Source organism: Corythoichthys intestinalis, chromosome 19 (assembly GCF_030265065.1).
Source record: "Corythoichthys intestinalis isolate RoL2023-P3 chromosome 19, ASM3026506v1, whole genome shotgun sequence".
Classification (NCBI taxonomy): domain Eukaryota; kingdom Metazoa; phylum Chordata; class Actinopteri; order Syngnathiformes; family Syngnathidae; genus Corythoichthys; species Corythoichthys intestinalis.
In genome coordinates, this window is record NC_080413.1 from 3,290,965 (window position 1) to 3,312,953 (window position 21,989).

The 21,989-nt window shown below is 37.7% G+C and overlaps 1 protein-coding gene across 1 annotated transcript in view; it reads left to right on the forward strand.

The window, feature by feature from the left end:
* fndc4a (fibronectin type III domain containing 4a) overlaps positions 1–21,989 on the forward strand; it is a 34,468-nt gene that overhangs the window by 11,198 nt on the left and 1,281 nt on the right. The window contains exons 2-5 of the mRNA XM_057823280.1: positions 2,770–2,885; positions 8,161–8,365; positions 14,638–14,727; positions 17,964–18,097. Coding sequence (XP_057679263.1) covers positions 2,770–2,885; positions 8,161–8,365; positions 14,638–14,727; positions 17,964–18,097 — 545 coding nt within the window. The remainder of the gene's footprint in view (positions 1–2,769; positions 2,886–8,160; positions 8,366–14,637; positions 14,728–17,963; positions 18,098–21,989) is intronic.

A 21,989-nucleotide genomic window follows, 5' to 3' on the forward strand; every position in this document is an offset into this window, starting at 1 on the left:
ATTGCCAACAAAGGGTACATAGCAAAGTATTGAGATGAACTTTTGGTATTGACCAAATACTTATTTTCCACCATGATTTGCAAATAAATTCTTTAAAAATCAACCAATGTGATTTTCTGTCCCCCCCCCATTCTGTCTCTCATGGTTGAAGTTTACCCATGTTGACAATTACAGGCCTCTCTAATATTTTCAAGTGGGAGAACTTGCACAATTAGTGGTTAACTAAATACTTAGTATTTGCCCCACTGTACATTGCCGTCAATGGCATGGACGTGCATGGCTGTCAAAGGCATGGACTTACCTGGGCGACAGTTGTATATCAGCTGTAATTGTAAGTTTTAGTCAAAAATCACAACCACACTGGTTTTTCTGCCACTGAAAATGAATGGGAAATTTGGGACGTATACGGCCGTCAATGTCAGCCGCGTGCATGGCTGTCAATGGCATGGACTTACTATGGCACCAGTTGAATGTCAATGGGCTGTCAAGGTTTTAGTCAAAAATCAACAACCACACAGGAAAATGCAAAAATATCCTCCTTTGCTGTCAAAAGTACTGGAAAATCAAATTTTCTCCATTTCAGCAAATTTCTGGTAACCAATGGTCGTGCAAAAATAAATAAATGACTTAATATCAATACCTTTCCATTCAAATATCGTACCCGGATACAAAATTTCAGTTTCGATACTCTTGACAACCCTACGAAAGATGCAAAAATCCATATATAAACTGCACTGGAATATAAGCCGCAGGGTTCAAAGCAGACGAAAAAAGTAGCAGTTTATACCATATACCGTTGTTGTAACACTTTATTTGACAGTGGTGTCGTTAGACATGTCATAATTATGACATGACATTATCATGGGCATTAATGAATGCTTATGACAGATGCCATTTTGTATCATCCAGCAAATTATCTATCTATTATGAGCTGGACATAAATGGAGTTAGTGACAATATTGACACTTCAAGACATCTGTCATAGGCATTAATTAATGCTCATGGCACTGTCATGTCATAATTATGATGGTCTTATGACGGTCTTATGGCACCACTGTCAAATCAAGTGTTAACAAATACCATAACTAGCAATGAATGAAACAACTAGAACAGTAACTGAAGAAATATTTAGCACAGAAGATGAATTTTGATTTTTACATCTGTAGTTTTGCAATGCATGCTAAGAGGCATTTTGGAAGACAACAGTGTTGACAGCAGGTGGCAACAGAGGTTGACTGTCTCCCCCAAGAGAACAGTGATGGTCAAATGAAGCTTCTTGAAGCAATGAATCACGGTGCTTCATTTGATCTGATGACAGTCTTATGATGCTGCTATTAAATAAAGTGCTACCGGTTAATATCTTTTGGTGTAAATTAGGGCTGCAGCTATCGAATATTTTAGTAGTCGATTAATCGACGGACTAGTTAGTTCGAATAATCGAGTAATCGGATAAGAAAAATGAAAAATTAAAATACCTGAGCCACAAACGGTATTTTTTTAAAATGAGGATCTATGTAAAACAAAAGAACAATTGCCTGACTTACATAGAAAAAAATCAGCTAGCTTAAATGCTATTAAACGCTAATGTTTACCAATGCTCTTAACAAATGGTTCAGACACATATTCCTACAAAAAACAACTAAATATATCTATAAACTAAATCATGAATGCATAAAAAAACATTAGCTCAAACACTTATGTTGGTCCTAACAGGGAACAGTTGGATTCAGCCACGTGAAAAGAGGCAGACCAGAGGGCAGTGTATCCACCCTAATCAATAAAACTAAATGCAAACACTTTCAAAACAAACCATTACAACGCCACTTTAATTAAACGAATACTCGAAGCAACAAAACTTAATTCGAATATATTTTTTCTAATCGAATACTCGAGTTAATCGATTAATCGTTGCAGCCCTAGTGTAAATATCCCATAAGACAGTGAGGACAGCTGCGGCTTACAGTCAGGTGCGCCTTATAGTGCAAAAATTACGGTAGTCTGGAATTTATGGTAAATGAAATTTCAGCCTCGCTGTAAGCTAGCTTTTAAGCTACAAGGAATCACACATGGTATGTTTAGAACAAAATGAATGCTACAGTTAGCAGTACAAACTAGCTAAAACATTAGCCTTACTCGGTCCATTTACACAAAAAAATGCGGAAACTATTGAATGTTAAAATTATGACAGAATAAAAAATTTCTGCAGATATTTCCTCCAATTCTAAATGTTATAAATCATCCGGAACACTGTCATTTGACAATGGAGCTTGACCTTCTCAACCGTGACAACCACATTTCCAACCGCGTCAACCGCAAAATCCCCTCGGATCGTGTCCAAATCCCAACACGCATTGTGTAACCTGACTCGAACCAGTGTGCCCATCTGTCCTCTTTTTGTCTCACTTAGCAATCGTCCTTTTGCTAAACGGTGATAGATGGCCACCAGCTGATACAGTGGGGAAACGTCAAGGGAGGTGAATTCAAAAAAAGAGGCTTTAAATAGCCCAATTTGTCAAGACCAGGCAGGCTGAGAAGGCGGCTTGGCTTTGGACAAAAGACAACCGCCATTGTCGCCAGAGCAGTTTGTCTTACCGACACAACCACGCAAATGAATTGTGTTGTCGGCGGTCGTTATTTTTAACTGTGAGTGATGGAAATTGTGACGACAAAGGACTGATCTAGAATTACGTATTACTGATTCACGAAGGGATCACGTTTCAGTGCTAGCTAAAGATTTTTCTGTTTCTGTTCCACCAAATTCTTCTCCAGATCGACCACCGGCTCCTGTCAATGTGTCCGTCATGCATCTTCGTTCGGACTCGGCGACCGTTTCCTGGGAGGTCCCGGAGGGAGATATCATAATCGGCTTCTCGGTCTTACAGCAAGTAAGTTCAAAATTTGCAGTTGGTACCTCAAGATACGGAGTGGCTTTTACATCATGATTCTATTCATATCATGAATCGCGTTGTACATGCAAATTGCTCGCAAATCGTTTCTCCACTAAAATCACATTAAATCTGCTTTCATATCTTTGCACTTATGTGCAACTATTTTTTGAGGCTCATTCTACAGACGTTATCACATGACTACTGAAGCTCGTAGCAAACACAGAGTGCTAAAGAACAAGCTAACTTCGGCAGCCATTGCTAGCTATTTCATCTTACTGTGTCTTGATACTGTAAATACCGTAATTTTTATGACTATAAGCCGCACTGGACAATAAGCCGGAGCTCTCCTCACTGTATTATCGGATACTTACACCAGAAGATATTAACTGATAACACTTTATTTGACAGCGGCATCATAAGACTCATAAAGACCAAATGAACCACCATGAAGCTTTGAACCAATTGGCTGCATTGCATGCGCTACGAATATAAATAACAATCAAAATTCATGCTCTGTGCCAATTATTTCTTTAGTTACTCTTCCAGCTGTTTCATTAATTGCTAGTTATGGTATTTGGTAACACTTTATTTGACAGCAGCATCATAAGACCAAATGAACCACCATGAAGCTTTGAACCAATTGGGTGCAAAGCTTCATTGCTTCAAGAAACTTCATTTGGCCATCACTGCTCCCTTATGGGAGACAGTCAACCTCTGCTGCCATCTGCTGTCAACATTGTTGTCATCCAACATGCCTCCTAGCATGCATTGCAGCGCTACGAATATAAATAACAATCAAAGTTCCTGCTCTGTGCTAATTTTTTCTTCAGTTACTCTTCCAGTTGTTTCATTAATTGCTAGTTATGGTATTTGGTAACACTTTATTTGACACCGACATCATAAGACTGTCATAAGATCAAATGAACCACCATGAAGCTTTGGACCAATTTGCTGCAAAGCTTCATTGCTTCAAACAGCTTAATTTGGTCATCACTGCTCCCTTGGGGGAGGCAGTCAACCTCTGCTGCCACCTGCTGTCAACATTGTTGTCATCCTACATGCCTCCTAGCATGCATTGCAGTGCTGCGGATGTAAATAAAAATCAAAATTCAATGCTCTGTGACAATTATTTCTTCAGTTACTGTTCTAGCTGTTTCATTAATTGCTAGTTATGGTATTTGGTAACACCTTATTTGACAGTGGCGCCATAATGACTGTCATAGGGCCATCATAATTATGGCATGACACTGCCATGAGCATTAATGAATGGTTATGACAGATGTCATTTTGGGATTCGGCAAATTATCTATCTATCTATTATGAGCTGGAAATAAATGGAGCTACTGACTTTAGGCAGTGCAAAAGTAATTTAATTAAAACCGACAAAAAACAAATGACAAACCAAAACTGAGGTAATCCCAAAAAACAACAAACAACTAGCTGGCTAACAAAAGGCTGGGTATGAAAACCTTACTGAGGGGAGCACGAGGGCTTGGAGAAAACTGACGAGCACAGATCCGGACATGCACATGGACATTGACGCAACAAGGAGTGAAAAGAAACTGGGAGCTTATATATACACACACAGACAAGGGGTAAAGAGACAACAAGGAACAGGTGGGTGACACAGAAGGATGCAGGTTGGAGGATACACTAGGTGCAGGCACAACAGGTGAAATCAATGGGCAATTACTGGAACACACTAGGAGGGAACCAATACAAAACCTAACAGCGTGACCGGCAGAGTGATACAAAACTATTGATTAAACGTTTGAGCATTATTTTCACGACTCGTCTGCTTATTAAAATAACAAGATAGAAAACACAGTACCGCACTGCTGCGAGCAGGAATTGTTTATTACAGTATTATATTTCGTATGGTAGTGTTGTCACAGATTACTTGAAAAAGTAATTTAATTACTGATTATGCCTCAAAAAAGTAATCGAGTTACTTTACTGAGTACAGTGATACCTCAGCTCACGAACATAATTGGTTCCCAGAAAGTGTGTGTAAGGCGAAAAGTTCGTCTTCCGAACATTTATTTCCCATAAGAAACCATTAAAATGAGAATAATCCGTTCCCAGGTCCCCATAAAACATAATTTTCTACTAAATAAGCCTTAAAACTACACAAAAATATACCTTATTTTCTTTAATGTCTTCTTAGGCTTAACACTAGCCTGTGGTGGGGTCTTTTTCAGTCCCATAATAGCAAAAGTACACTCAATATGGTCCAAAATGTCTATCAAACACAAACCACGTCCGCACTCAACGAAAGGGAGGGGACGAACTGGGACGCCGTGAGCGTGCATCAGCTTCTCGTGGCGCTGTTCGACCGCGTGGTTTGGTTCGTCCGCCGAAAACTAGCTCGTCAGCAGAGACTATATGCTCGCGAATTTAATGTTCTTGAGGCGAAAATTCGTGAGCTTAAGCGTTCGTGAGCTGAGGTAACACTGAACTTTATTATCAAAGTAACTGTTACTTTAAAAGTAATTTATTGGTTACCTTTTACCAAATTTTCTCCATTTGCTGCCTCAACATAAGAATGACAACAAAAAAATGTCATTGCATGTAATTGACTTTCCAATATTTGAATTTAAAAGGGAAGATCAGAATTTTTTTTCCCACATAAGGCTTAATCTTTGAGTTAGCGGGAGTTTAATTAGTCGATGGAGTTGATTTCAACCACCATTGACTCGTGCTAGCTTAGCCACTCCGGAGCCGTGAAACTAACTAATAACTGTCATGGAACTGCATGGAATTTGTTAAATGAACACAGACTAATTAAACCCCTGCTAACTCGAAGATTAAGCCTTATGTCAAAAAGTCTGAATTTCAGGTTCGGGTTTAGGGTTAACAGCATATTAGTGCCAATGTAAAGCAATGCAGATTGACTGCACAATAATCAACAACACACAATGAATTGCACAGTGACAACCCGGAACTATGCCGTACACACACCCTGTCACTTGGGCTACAAAAAGTGGCCGCAACTAAACACTTTACACTCAGTCCAACTTACAATACATCCCAAAGATGCTAAAAGAATACATCGCCTCACAGCATAAATGGGCAACATGAATATGATGTAAACAATGCTCGCCGACTACCTACCAATGCAACAGCAAAGCGACGCAACGGCCACGGATGTAGTGGCTCCAACCTATCGCTGGAACCCTACATAATGAAGGAAAAATATGTTCATTCATTGACGCACACAGATCAACATTCCCTCGCACATCTCAACAAATGGCTGCACTCGGCTTGAATGTGCAATCTCGCTCCACACGCCTTTGTCAGTCCCAAAACACTTAGCGCATGTGACTCGAGACCAAAACAGGAAGTAACTATGAGCAGATACCATGGAAACGAACGTGTAGTAGCAACCTTTCTAACATTTTCTATTCAAAATGCTCTTTATACATGACAACAATATTCTTGATCTCTACATATATTATGAGCAGTGTTGTTAATCTTACTTTAAAAAAGTAATTAGTTACAAATGACTTCTCCCAAAAAGTAATTGAGTTGGTAAGTAAGTTACCTGAATGTAAGCGTAATTATTTACTTGGAAAAGTAACTGGTGTTAACTTTCATGTTTTTTTTTCATTCCCAAAAGAAAAAAAAACATAGTAACCTTTGCCTTTGGAAGTCATTTCATGTTGTGAATCAACCGTTTAAGTTGTCAAAATTGCTCCCGTTATTGCATTAGTTCCCTTCTGTCTACTTTTGACATGTGAAAGTTTTAAATCTGTTTTATCATTTAAAGATAGATTCAAGTCAAGATTTTACAGATTTAGGAGTATTTTATATAAAAAGTTACTTAGTTCGCTAGGAAGGTTCTCTACAACAGAGCCTTCCTGAGAAGTCTACTGCTTTAAAATGGTGGCTGTTTACTAACGCCAGCAAGTCTATAATTTCGCATTTAGGTCTATATACATGCTAGCATTTTACCGTAGCATCATGTGGGCATAGTTTATAGGCTATCGGCTAAAGTCAGGTATTATTGGAGCCAGCTAGCATCGCATTTGCAACGGCGTCACAACTTCCTTCCCTCCTCTCCTGCTCTGCTCTCTCGTCTCCGTGAGTCCGTTTCTCTGACTTTTCTTGTGTCATTCAACCAACGTAGTAACGCACGCCTTTACATCATCAGTAACGGTAACGGCGTTGCCAAGATGAGAAAAGTAATTAATTACTGTAATTTTCGGACAATGAGCCGCTACTTTTTTCCTTCATTTTGAATCCTGCGACTTACAGTCAAGTGCGGCCTATTTGTTGATTTATTTTGGTTATTAGTTAACACTTTGACAGCGGCGTCATAAGACGATCATAAGATTGTATAATTATGACATGGCACAATCATGGACATTACTGAATGCTTATGACAGTGTCATGTCATAATTATGATGGTCTAACGGCGTATCTGTCAAATAAACTGTTACCAAATACCATAACTAGCAATTAATGAAAGAACTGGAACAGTAACTGAAGACATAATTAGCACAGAACACGAATTTTGATTGTTATTTACATCTGTAGCACTGCAATGCATGCTAGGAGGCATGTTGGACAACAACAGTGTTGACAGCAGGTGGCATCAGACGTTGACCGTCTCCCCCAAGGGAGCAGTAATGGCCAAACGAAGCTTTTTGAAGCAATGAAGCTTTGCAGCCAAGTGGTTCAAAGCTTCATGGTGGTTCATTTGGTTTTATGACAGCCATATGATGCCGCTGTCAAATAAAGGGTTCTGGTTAATATCTTTTGGTGTAAATATCCCATAATACAGAGAGGAAAGCTGTGGCTAATAGTCCAGTGCGGCTTGTGTATGTACAAATGCCGTTTTTGTGCCAAATTTGGGGGGGGGGCGGCTAATAGTCAGGGGCGCCTTATAGTGCGAAAATTACTGTAGATTGCTTACTACTGAAAAAAATAACACCGTTAGTAACACCGTCATACCGTAACGCCGTTATTAATAACACTGATGAGGCAATAACAAAAAAGTAGCGCACAGACGCTAAGGAAACTAACATTAATCAGATTACTGGTTCGGAAAAATGAACGCGTTAGATTGCACGTTATAATAATCAGATTACAATAACTTGTTACTTAGTAATGCGTTAGTGACACCACTGATGATAAATATTTTTGCGTAATATGAAGCGGGGGAAAAAAGCTTTTCGCAAAACGAATTTTTCCTGTACAGAAGTTTCGTATCCTGAGGTACCACCGTATTCTGATTGTTTTCACAACTTTCACAAACTGGTCTTTCAAGAAGCAGGACGGACACATGCAGCGGTTCATCCGGGAGGTCAACACCACCAGTCGATCTTGCGTTCTTTGGGATCTGGAGGAGGAGACGGACTATGTTATCCAGGTGCAGTCCATCGGGCTCTACGGAGAAAGCCAAGCTAGCAAGAAGGTCCATTTTCGTACTCTAAAGAAGACTGATCGCTTCCCTTCAAACAGTTCTAATCAAGGTCAGTTCGTGGATATGTTTTGGTCATTTACGATTCTGTGTCTTCAATTTGTCAGGGTTTTGCAGTACGTTGGTAACTGCTCAAAAGTGAAACATCAAAAGCGGCATGAGCGTGTAAAGAAGAGCAACCTGAAGCTTCCTTTTCAAATCTTTGATGCTAAATTTGTCGAATGCTTGTTTAAAAGGAGATCTATCACTTTGGACGGTATGTGAAAACATCCACTGGGGTTATACACTTAGTTCCTTTGGCTGGATGTTTAATAATGTGGAAATTATTAGCGCTTTTTATTTGAAGTTAAACTCCTCGCAGATGAAGGCTACTCAGCCGTGAAGGCAAAGTGCTGAGCAGGCAAAAAAATGGTCAGTTGCTTTGATGACTGCCATCTTTCAAGGCTCTTTAGGAGGCTTCAAATTGCAGCGTTAACTCCCATATGAGACCCCACGCTGCCATACTGTACCGATACTAGGCCTGAACGACATTGGAAAAAACTATTGTTGCGATTTTTTGGGGGTTGCCGATATATTGCGATATTGCAATATTTTTAAAAAAATATATTTTTAAAAAAAATAAATTTTCACTAGATGACTTGTATAGCTGTTTGGAAAGACTTTGGATAATTCACCATCACCACAGTGTACAGTGATCCCTCGTTTTTCACGGTTAATGGGGACCAGAATCCGCCGCGATAAGTGAAAAACCGAAAAAGTAGCGCACCCCCCAATTTTTTTTTTGTTTTTGTGTGTGTTTTTTGTGCTCAATGTATTTATTCAGATTTAGCATTGGAAAGAGATACATATATTTCTCACTTTTTCCTCCCAAAGTGATTTAAAATATATATATCAGGGCTGTCAAACGATAAAATTTTTTAATCAAGTTAATTACAGCTTAAAAATTAATTAATCGTAATTAATCGCAATTAATCGCAATTCAAACCATCTATGTAATATGCCATATTTTTCTGTAAATTATTGTTGGAATGGAAAGATAAGACAAGATGGATGTATATATTCAACATGTGGTACATAAGGACTGTATTTGTTTATTATAACAATAAATCAACAACATGGCATTAACATTATTAACATTCTGTTAAAGCCATCCATGGATAAAAAGACTTGTAGTTCTTAAAAGATAAATGTTAGTACAAGTTATAGAAATTTTATATGAAAACCCCTCTCAATTTTTTCGTTTTAATAAAATTTGTAAAATTTTCAATCAAAAAATAAACTAGGAGCCCGCCATTGTTGATGTCAATAATTACACAATGCTCATGGTGCTGAAACCCATAAAACCAGTCGCACCCAAGCGCCAGCAGAGGGCAGCAAAACTCCGCAAAACACAATTAACAAGTGGGCCTTTCACTCTACTGTCATTTAAATCTGTCTGAGCTGGACAAGTGCGTTAATTGCGTCAAATATTTTAACGTGATTAATTTAAAAAATAATAATTAACGCCCGTTAATGCGATAATTTTGACAGCCCCAATATTTAAAAAAAAAAAAAATATATATATATATATATATATATATATATATATAAATAAATGGGTTTTAGGCACTTCAAATGACATGATTATGATCAGTTTAAACATACCTGTCCAACCAAATCATTTTTGAACGAAAATAAAGTACTGTAGTAAAAAAATGCTTGGCTTTATTAAATGCTTCTGTTTATCTACCTTAGCTGTGACTCTTGGAGTGACATGTAGAAATTTTAAACTCCTCATGATCACTTCTGGCATTTATTTTATATGTCTCCAACGTCCACACACACACACACACACACACACACACACACACACACACATTCATTCCAGCGCGGCTTCCTTGCAGAAACTGTTTAACAAGTTAAACGATGATTGACACGTTGCGCCGCTCTGATGTCCGCTTCTTTGGCAAGATCAAAGACAACAAGCATCGTTAACTTTAATAAGCAAGTGCTGCAGTGACTGTGAGGAACAAAAGTGCTGGGAGATGGAGGGCATGAGGCTGTGCGCAGAGCAGAAAGCAAGGCGTATGTGGATTTAAAAAAAAAAACAAAAAAACAAACCATCGCACGTGCTTGTGATGGGACTATCGCGCATGCGCACATCGCGATGTCGATGTTTAAATGATATATCGGTCAGATGGATTTACAAACTGGGTGACGGCGCTTTAGGTGTTTATTCACGGCCGACGTGCAGCCAAGCTTGGCATTGAAGAGACAGGACAAAAGAGTGTACCCTCCTTTGTTTCTTTGAAATAAGTCAATGTTTTGGACACTCTGGTGCGCTTTTTTGGCTTTGTGCCACTTTGCCCGCTTGCATACAGAGCGTCCGACATTCTGAACTTTCCACGCATGTATTTTTTTAACCCTTCATTAACCGTCGACGGGATGTTTTGCTCGTCGACGGATTTACGTCATCGATGACTATGTCGACTAGTCGGGACAGCTCTAGTACTGACCAATACTAATGAGGTCATTTTAGTACCGTATCAGTGCTATGCTTCTTTTGACAAAATCTTATCTTGGATGGAGGAGTTGTTTTTCATTGAACTGAGCTGGTTTTATGGTGTGATCAATCCAGAGACAGTCTTTCCGATCTGGCAACCCTGAAGAAAGACGCTACCAAAACTCACGCGTTTGCGTTTTCAACCGTTTAGACTGCGACGACGAGGCGAACCTCCACCAGGTTTTCCAGTTTCACCCCCCAAAAATGTAGTCTCCGTCTAAACGAAATGGACATCTGGGAAAGTTTTGTGCGTGTTTCACTTGTTACCGTCAAAAAGTCAGCAGCCCCTTACATAATTTTCCCCCCAAAATGAACTCATCTCTGTGCAAAAGCAATAATTGGCCTGGCTGTATCTCTCTGCATGCTAACCCACTTTCACCAGCCATTAACCTACTTGTAAAGAAAATCAGCAGACTTCCAGGATAATGACTTCTAATGAGGTTCCAACATGCATTTCCGCGTAATCTTATTAAAATGAACCAACGTCATTACCACGTTAGAAGACTTTTTCTCGCTGCCGCACTCTATCTTCCGAGATTTACGTTCTTCCGTTAAAGGCAAAATGTAGTCATCTGGGACTTGAATTCAGAGCCCATTTGTCACAGTCAAGTGCCTCCTATTCAAGTCTATTGACTCGGAGGGTTTCAAATTGCAAGAGCCACAAAAGCCATCAATCTATAAGGCTTCTTTGATCACTTTTCACGCAACTCTTTCGGAATTTAAAGGAGATCGGAGTCGAGTTATCAGCATGTGTGGCGTAACGTATTTGAAACATCAACGTAATCTCGTAATTTTTATGGAATTCAAATGAGGGCTGTCAGAATTATCGCGTTAACGGGCGGTAGTTAAATTTTTTTTAATTACCGTGGTTTCCCGAATATAACGCACACTTTTTCCCCCCCAAAATCAACTTGTAAAATCATGGTGCGCATTATAAACGGGTACATGGATGGAGACAGAAATATATATATATATTACATATATATTAGGGGTGTCAAACGATTAAAATTTTTAATCAAGGTGATTACAGCTTAAAAATTAATTATTCGTAATTAATTGCAATTCAAACCATCTATAAAATATGCCATATTTTTCTGTAAATTATTGTTGGAATGGAAAGAAAAGACACAAGATGGATATATACATTCAACATACAGTACATAAGTACTGTATTTCTTTATTATAACAATAAATCAACAAGATGGCATTACCATTATTAACATTCTGTTACAGCGATCCATGGATAGAAAGACTTGTGGTTCTTAAAAGATAAATGTTAGTACAAGGTATAGAAATTTTATATTAAAACCCCTCTTAATGTTTTCGTTTTAATAAAATGTGTAAAATTTTCAATCAAAAATGAAAATAGTAGCCCGCCATTGTTGATGTCAGTAATTACACAATGCTCATGGGTGCTGCAGCCTATAAAATCAGTCACACTCAAGCGACAGCAGAGGGCGATAAAACTCCGAAAAACACAACAAGTACACATTTCACTTTGCTGTCATTTTAATCTGTTTGAGCAGGGCATTTGTGCGTTAATTGCGTCAAATATTTTAACGTGATTAATTTAAAAAATTAATTACCGCCCGTTAACGCAATAATTTTGACAACCCTAATATATAAATAAATTAATTGACATGGCCACGTTATGTTGAAGTAACGTATGCGGCGACCCGTTGCCGACCATTACGGTACGTGATGTCACCATTTTGTTTCGGTAATACTTCACTTTAATCGGCCGAATGATTTCGTCTGTGTTAAATTCGGCTTTTTTTCCACTCTTCATAAAGCACAGAGTTTAGTTTATTAAACTCATTCGAGTCTACGTTTATTGCAGCTCCGCAACTTGGACTATAACAAACGTAACAACACACTTTCTGTCTTTGTCTGTCAACTATATCTGTCCGTCGGGAAACTCAAACCCAAATAACAATAGTTCCTATTGTTACTGTCGTGTTGACAGCGATGAGCTCTCACGGATTTCCGACTTAAACGTTCTCACTTTCATTTTACTGTATCAATCCATGGAAGAAACATTTATTCATCATGATGAAACGAGCAAGTTATACAGCAGCCTTTAAAAGAAAAGTCACATCTGTTTTGTTTTCTCCTAGATTCTGGTAAGTTGGAGAAGTTGTCAAATCATATTATTACCGTAAATATTGTCAGTTTATGGTAATGTTTTGAACTACCAATGTGCTATGCTTGTGCTGTGTTTCACCAGTCGGTGAAATGAAATTTCTGTATCTGTACACGAGCTCTGTTTTCTTGTATTCTTCTGTTTATTGGTGCTAAAATTAGGGTGCACGTTATAAACGGGTACAATCATTTTCCCTAGATTTTACAAGTAAATTTGAGGTGTGCATTATACAGGGGTGCGCCTTATATTCGGGAAATTACGGTAATCACGTTAAAATATTTGCCGCATTTAACGCACATGCCCCTCTCAACCAGATTAAAATGACAGCACAGTGTCATGTACTTTTGTTACTTGTGTTTTTTTGGTGTTTTGTCGCCCTCTGCTGGCGCTTGGGTGTGACTGATTTTATGGGTTTCAGCACCACGAGCATTGGGTAATTATTGACATCAACAATGGCGGGCTACTAGTTTATTTTTTGATTGAACATTTTACAAATTTTATTAAAACGTAAACATTAAGAGGGGTTTTAATATAAAATTTCTATAACTTGTACTAACATTTATATTTTAAGAACTACAAGTCTTTCTATCCATGGATCGCTTTAACAGAATGTTAATAATGTTAATGCCATCTTGTTGATTTATTGTCTTAATAAACAAATACAGTACTTATGTACAGTATGTTGAATGCATATAGCCGTCGTCTTTCCATTCCAACAATAATTTACAGAAAAATATGGCATCTTTTATAGTTGGTTTGAATTACGATTAATTATTTTTAAGCTGTGATTAACTCAATTAAAAATTTTCATCGTTTGACAGCCCTAATTCAAATGCATTTTTTTGCTTAAAATTTGCAAAATTTCCCCTTGACGCCTAAATTTACATTTTACTGGGATGACTAGCATTGAATGCTCATATTTCCCTGCTATCGAAACAAGCGCTAAGCTATCACGAAGCTAAATATTCTAAAAGAATATTCCCAGAGGAAGTAGATGGCTTCTCTAAGCTGTGACGGCAGCTCAATATTTCAGAGTTGCCTTTTGCTGAGTCAGACGGCACGCACAAAGACACACCAAAGACATGCTACAACATACAGTTAGCTAGTTTTCTTTAAAATTATGGCAAGTGGTTAGAGTCTTTTGAAACACTGTTCAAAAATGCACAATGTGGGTTGATTACATGATTGTTTAAACCTCAAATCAGTTACTGACATTATAAAATGACTTAAATCAAGAGTATTTATGTGACATGAGTATATTTAGTTACAAGCTTGTAAATTTAACACATAAATGAAGATGCTAATGTGTGTTTCTTTACGACATGGAAGACAAATACCTTTTAATGTGACTTTTACCCTCTCCGCTATTTCTCACATAGTGTAGAGCCACATTGAGAGTTTTTTAATGGCCGCCACGTGAGCCGAAGTAACATTTCGGTTTTTGGCAGCCACTTTTATAGAGTAATTGGGCTAAGTGAAGTTCTGGAAGAGTTCCATTGGGTTCAAAGTCTGCTGAATGGAAGTAACGCCACAGTCAATCCACTTTGGAGGAGGCGTCGGACCGCAAGATGGATATTGACTAGCGTAATGGTCACAGCATTCACTCTATTAGCATGTGTGCGTGTGCGTTCTCTTGTAGATGACCCAACGGTGGAAGGCCTGGAGAAGTCCCGACATCTGCAGACAGGCGAGGTCATCATAATAGTGGTGGTTTTGCTCATGTGGGCAGGTACGCTATCTTTTTTATAAAGATGTACAGTGGGGCAAATAAGTATTTAGTCAACCACCAATTGTGCAGGTTCTCCTACTTGAAAAGATTAGAGAGTCCTTTAATTGTCAACATGGGTAAACCTCAACCATGAGAAACAGAATGTGAAAAAAAAAACAGAAAATCACATTGTTTGATTTTTAAAGAATTTATTTCCAAATTAGAGTGGAAAATAAGTATTTGGTCACCTACAAACAAGCAAGATTTCCGGCAGTCAAAGAGGTCTAACTTCTTCTAACGAGGCTCCACTCGTTACCTGTATTAATGGCACCTGTTTTAACTCGCTAAACGCTTGGTGTAAAGAAATCAACTGTGGGAGCAATTATTAGAAAATGGAAGACATACAAGACTAGAGGTGGGAATCTTTGGGCACCTAACGATTCGATTACGATTCAGAGGCTACGATTTGATTATAAATCGATTATTGATGACCCCCCCGACCCCCGCTATTAGCTGCTTTTTATGTTTGTACATTAGTTACAAAAACTATTTAAAAAAAAAAAAAAAAAAAAAAAGCCTCGCAGGCTTAAATAAACGACTATTTCAGTATCAAGTTAACAGTTAAAAACAATAAATAATATACTCAAATCCCCATTCTGTATCAGCAGCTTTAAACTACATTCAATTAATTTAATGTTGTGAATCAACCGTTAAAGTTGTTAAAATTGCTCCCGTTATTCCATAATTTCCCTTCTGTCTACATTCGACATGTGAAAGTTTTTAAACTATTTTGAAGATAGATTCAAGTCAATATTTTGCCGATTTAGGAGTATTTTAGATAAAAAGTTAATTAGGTTAGTTTGGAAGGTTCGCTACAACAGCCTTGAAGGGAAGTCTACTGCTTTAAGATGGCGGCCGTTTACTAACGCATCTAGCTTTTTGAACATGTGCTGCTAATGCCACCAAGTCTGTTATTTTGCATCTAGTCCTATATAAATATATCTACCGTACCATTACGTGGACGTAGTTTGTAGCAGCTGTCGGCAGCAGTCAGGTATATTGTTGTTTTTTTTTTTAATCTCGCGGCATGAGTTGAGCCAGAGCCGTGAGTTGAGCATTGTCATTACCCGAGGGGCCGGGTAATGACAAGCATGACGTTTAGCTACTCTGGCTCCGTTCCTCATTGCGTCCCGAAGACCGCGCCGGCGCGCTGAGTGTGTTTTACTTCCGCTCTACTTGACATACAGTACTTCAGTGTCGGAATTTGGATGTTTGTGAATCATTCTCGAATGTTCCACGGCCGAATCGCGAATAATCTAAGAATCGGAAATTTCGCACACCTTTGTACAAGACCACTGATAATCTCCTTCGATCTGGGGCTCCATGCAAAATCTCACCCTGTAGCGTCAAAATGATAACAAGAACGGTTAGCAAAAATCCCAGAACCACACGGGGGGACCTAGTGAATGATATGCAGAGAGCTGGGACCACAGTAACAAAGGCTACTATCAGTAACACAATGCGCCGCCAGGGACTCAAATCCTGCACTGCCAGACGTGTCCCCTGCTGAAGCCAGTACACGTCCAGGGCCGTCTGCGGTTTGCCAGAGAGCATTTGGATGATCCAGAAGAGGACTGGGAGAATGTGTTATGGTCAGATGATTTGGTAGAAACACAGGTTCTCGTGTTTGGAGGAGAAAGAATACTGAATTGCATCCGAAGAACACTATACCCACTGTGAAGCATGGGGGTGGAAACATCATGCTTTGGGGCTGTTTTTCTGCAAAGGGACCAGGACGACAGATCTGTGTAAAGGAAGAATGAATGGGGCCATGTATCGAGAGATTTTGAGTGAAAATCTCCTTCCATCAGCAAGGGCATTGAAGATGAGACGTGACTGGGTCTTTCAGCATGACAATGATCCCAAACACACAGCCAGGGCAACAAAGGAGTGGCTTCGTAAGAAGCCTTTCAAGGTCCTGGAGTGGCCTAGCCAGTCTCCAGTCTAACGGGTAGTTATTTGAGTCACTGTTGCCTTTCTATCAGCTTGAACCAGTCTGGCCATTCTCCTCTGACCTCTGGCATCAACAAGGCATTTCCGCCCACAGAACTGCCGCTCAATGGATATTTTTTCTTTTTAGGACCATTCTCTGTAAACCCTAGAGATGGTTGTGCGTGAAAATCCCAGTAGATCAGCAGTTTCTGAAATACTCAGACCAGCCCTTCTGGCACCAACAACCATGTCACGTTCAAAGTCACTCAAATCACCTTTTTTTCCCCCATACTGATGTTCGGTTTGAACTGCACGAGATTGCCTTAAACCATGTCTACATGCCTAGATGCACTGAGTTGCCGCCATGTGATTGGCTGATTAGAAATTAAGTGTTAACGAGCAGTTGGACAGTTGTACCTAATAAAGTGGCCGGTGAGTGTATATTATTTAAGACAAAGACGAAAATTAAAAGGGCTGCCAAAAACAACGCTGGTCGCCTCCATGGACAATGGATACTAGACCTATTTTTAAAACTAAATTAACTAATATTCACATGGTTAATGCGTTGGCAGTTATATGGCTAAAGCTAGCTAGTAATAATTCCGAAACATTGTGTGCAGTGTTATGTAATATACAGAACTACTGTAATTGCTGGACACTCAATAGAATTTGCAGAAATAAACAATTAGATTAAATTTAAATGATATTAGATTAAATAGAATTATAAAACATTTTTTAAATAAACTTTAATTGTTAATTTGCTGCCACCCTCCGAGTTCAAATGGATTGGACATCTATGAATGATAAACGTATTGAAATTCACAGTGGAAGGATAAAAGAGTCACGTGATTGTACGTCTATCGTATGAAAAACACTAGATTACATTTCCTAACAGCATGGTCTTTTCAAGAGGCTCCTCCAGGACTGATAATGAAGAGAGTTGAGGCACAATGCAAAGTGGCATGTCTGACAGCAAGCGCAATCCCAAACCACGAGGGAGGCGAGTGAGATGTTCAACAATGCTAATGAGACGCAACACGCCGCAACAATGGAATCGCCTGGTGAATTCATTAGGCGCCACTCATTTGGAATAACTGCGGTTCAAGGCGTAATTAGCCAATTATACTTTGATTTATGACGCACAGAAATGTTGTACAAGTCTACACATCTATCCGTTTTTAGCTAGCACCTTTAGCTGCCATTGACGGTGCTAATCGTCCAGTCCATTTGGACAATAGCTATTTTTTGTGTGTGTGTTCTTTTAGCGGTCATCGCCCTGTTCTGCCGCCAATATGACATCATCAAGGACAATGACTCCAGCAACAATAAGGAGAAGGTCAAGCCGTTGTCCGAGAGGAGCACGCCTGAGCATCACAGTGGAGGGCTGCTCAGGAGCAAGGTATCTATATCAGCATTTTAATTGGTGACTACTTTGTAACGCTACCTATAGACAAGTAGCATATTAATTGTATTGCTACTTATATAATCACATGACTAATTTGCGACATAGTCACGTAGCATACATTCTGGACTACATATAGTGATGTATAGTGTAAATTTGTGATGACTCCATATAGCCATGTAGCATAGACATTAGTGACGACTTTAATACTGTATAGTCATGTGGCATATAAATCTGTGATAACCTTGTAACACCACTTAGTCATGTAGCATACAGAGTAGACTGGTGACAACTTTATAACACCCTTTAATATAAACTTATTTGTGACCACTTTGTAAAGCTACTTTTAGTCACGTAACATTTGTGACGCTAACTACAGTCATGTAGCCTATACATTTTTGACGCTACATATAGCCATGTAGCATGCAAGCTTAGTGACGAACTTAACGCTAGCCATGTAGCATATACAGTAAATTGGTGACTACTTTGTAGCACCATTTTTTAATAGCCATACTTGTGACCACTATATAATTCTAAATTACTAATTATAGTTATGAGATTTTTGTGACGCTACTTATAGTCATGTAGCATATACATTTGTGACTACTCTGTAATGATATTCAGTCATGTGGAATATAAATTTGTGACAAATTCGTAAAGCTACGTATCTTACATAGTTGTGACTAGTTTGTAAAGCTAATTATAGCCACGTAGCATATAAATTCGTCACTGATTTGTAATGCTACTTATAGTCATGTAGCATATACATTTGTGACTACTCTAATATTACTTTGCCAAGTAGATTGTAAATGTGACAACTTTGTAATGCTACTTATCACGTTACGTATTTGTGACACTACATATAGTCATGTAAGATAAGACTTTAGTGACGACTTTGTAGATAGACATGTTACATATTCGTGACTACTTTGTAATGCTAATTAAAGCCATGTAGCAAATAAATTTGTTACTACTGTAATGCTAATTATAGCCATGTAGCATATAAATTTGTTACTACTTTGTAATGCTACTTATAATCACTTTACATATTCATGGATACTCTGCAATGCTGATTATAGGCATGTAGCATATAAATTCATCACTGCTTTTTAATGCTACTTATAGTCATGTAGCATGTAAGTTTGTGACGCTAATTATAGCCATGTAGCATATAAATTCATCACAGCTTTGTAATGCTACATGTAAATTTGTGACACTACATATAGCCATGTAGGATAGACATTAGTGACGACCTTGTAATGCTACTTGTAGTCATGTTACATATTCGTGACAAATGTAATGCTACTTATAGTCATGTAGCATATACATTTGTGACTATTCTATTACTTTTAGTCGTGTAGAATGTAAATGTGACAACTTTGTAATGCTACTTATAATCACGTTACGTATTCGTGACTACTTTTCAACGCTAATTATAGCCATGTAGCATATAGTAAATTCGTCACTGCTTTGTAATGCTAAACTTATTGTCATGAAGCATGTAAATTTGTGACGCTAATTATAGCCATGTAGAATATGAATTTATCATTGCTCTGTAATGCTGGTCATGTAACATGTAAATTTGTGACACTACATAAAGCCATGTAGGATAAACATTAGTGACTACTATGTAACATTACTTATAGTCATTTTAAATATTCTTGAGTACTTTGTAATGCTACTTATACTTATGGTTGTATAGAATATACATTTGTAACTATTACCACTTTTAGTTAAGTAGAATTTAAATTTAGTTAAGTAGAATTTAAATGTGACAACTTTGTAATGCTACTTATAGTCATGTTACATATTCGTGACTACTTTGTAATGCCAATTTTAGACATGTAGCATATAAATTCATCACTGCTTTGTAATGCTACTTATAGTCATGTAACGTGTAAATTTGTGACACTACATATAGCCATGTAGCATGTAAATTTGTGAAAACACTAATGCTTCTTTTAGTCATGTAAACTTTAAATTTGTGACTACTTTCATGCTACTTATAATCACGTTACATATTCGTGACTACTTTGCAACGCTAATTCTAGCCATGTAGCATATAAATCCGTCACTGCTTTGTAATGCTACTTATAGTCATGTAGCATGTAAATTTGTGACGCTAATTATAGCTATGTAGCATATAAATTTGTTACTGCTTTGTAATGTTATTAATAGTCATGTAACATGTAAATTTGTGACACTACATTTAGCCATGTAGGATAAACATTAGTGACGACTTTTAACACTACTTAATAGTCTTTTAAATATTCGTGTCAACTTTGTAATGCTATTTAGTCATGCAGCATATAAATTTGTGACTACTATAATTCCACTTTTAGTCATGTAGAATTTAAACGTGACAACTTTGTAATACTACTTATAGTCATGTTACATATTTGTGACTACCACTTTGTCATGCTAATTTTAGCCATTCACGTAAATTCATCAGTGCTTTGTAATGCTAATTAGTCATGTAGCATATAAATTCATCACTGCTATGTAATGCTACTTATAGTCATGTAGCATGTAAATTTGTGACGCTAATTATAGCCATGTAGCATATAAATCCATCACTGCTTTGTAATGCAACTTATAGTCATGTAACGTGTTAATATGGGACACAACATATAGCCATGTAGGATAGACATTAGTGACGACTTTGTAACACTATTTATAGTCATTTTAAATATTCGTGTCTATTTTGTAATGCTACTTATTGTCATGCAGCATATGAATGTGACTAATGCCACTTTATGTAGAATTTAAATGTGACAACTTTGTAATGCTACTTATAGTCATGTAGCATATAGATTCCTCATTGCTTTGTAATGCTAATAGGCAAGTAACATAAATTTGTGACTACTCTAATGCTACCTCGTCATTTAGCATGTAAATTTATGACAACTTTTTAAGGCAACTTATAGTCATTTTTCATATTTGTGACTACTTTGTAATGCTAATTATTAGAGATGTCCCGATCGATCGGGATGCCGATCGATCGGATCCGATCTTGTCATTTTCAAAGTGTCAGAATCAGCAAAAAAATATCGGACATACCTTTTTTTTAATATATATATATATAGATATATATATATTTTTTTTAATTAAATCGTTTTCTAATTGTATTTAACGTTACAGACAAAATGTGTTACACTCTTCCAGAGTCTTTAGTTTAAGCTTAAGGTAGGGTTATCAAATTTATCGCATTAACGGCGAGAATTAATATTTTTTACATTTATCACGTTACGATATTTAACGCAATTAACGCATGCACTGCACGACCCACTCACACATTGTCGCGTTCAATCTATAATGGCGCCGTTTTACCCATACAGTATACAGAGCTAAAAGGCAGCGCAAAATGAGTAAAGTGAATTTTGGCAGCCTTTTTTTAAATGGCTAAAGCCTTACAATCCCTCTCCCAACGATTAGAATAATCGTGGGAAGCAATGTGGGGAAGAAAGGTAGTAGTTGATATTTTTTTTTTAACACCCTATGTTATTTCCCAACGCAGAGAAGATATATCAATTGGTACTACGACGCACAGTCACGGTTGCACTTCCCATCATGCATTTGGGCAGAAGTTAAACGGCTACAGTATCATTTACTGAAAGCTCAACAAATACACTAAATGGCAATATTTAGTCACAATATACAAAGTCACATTTATCCTTTAAGAATTACAAGTCTTTCTATCCGTGGATCCCTCTCACAGAAAGAATTAATAATGTAAATACCATCTTGAGGATTTATTGTCATAATAAACAAATACAGTACTTATGTACTGTATGTTGAATTTATATATTCGTCCGAGTTTTATTCATTTTTTTCTTAATGCATTGCCAAAATGTATATGATCAGGAAAATTTATCGGGAATGATTGGAA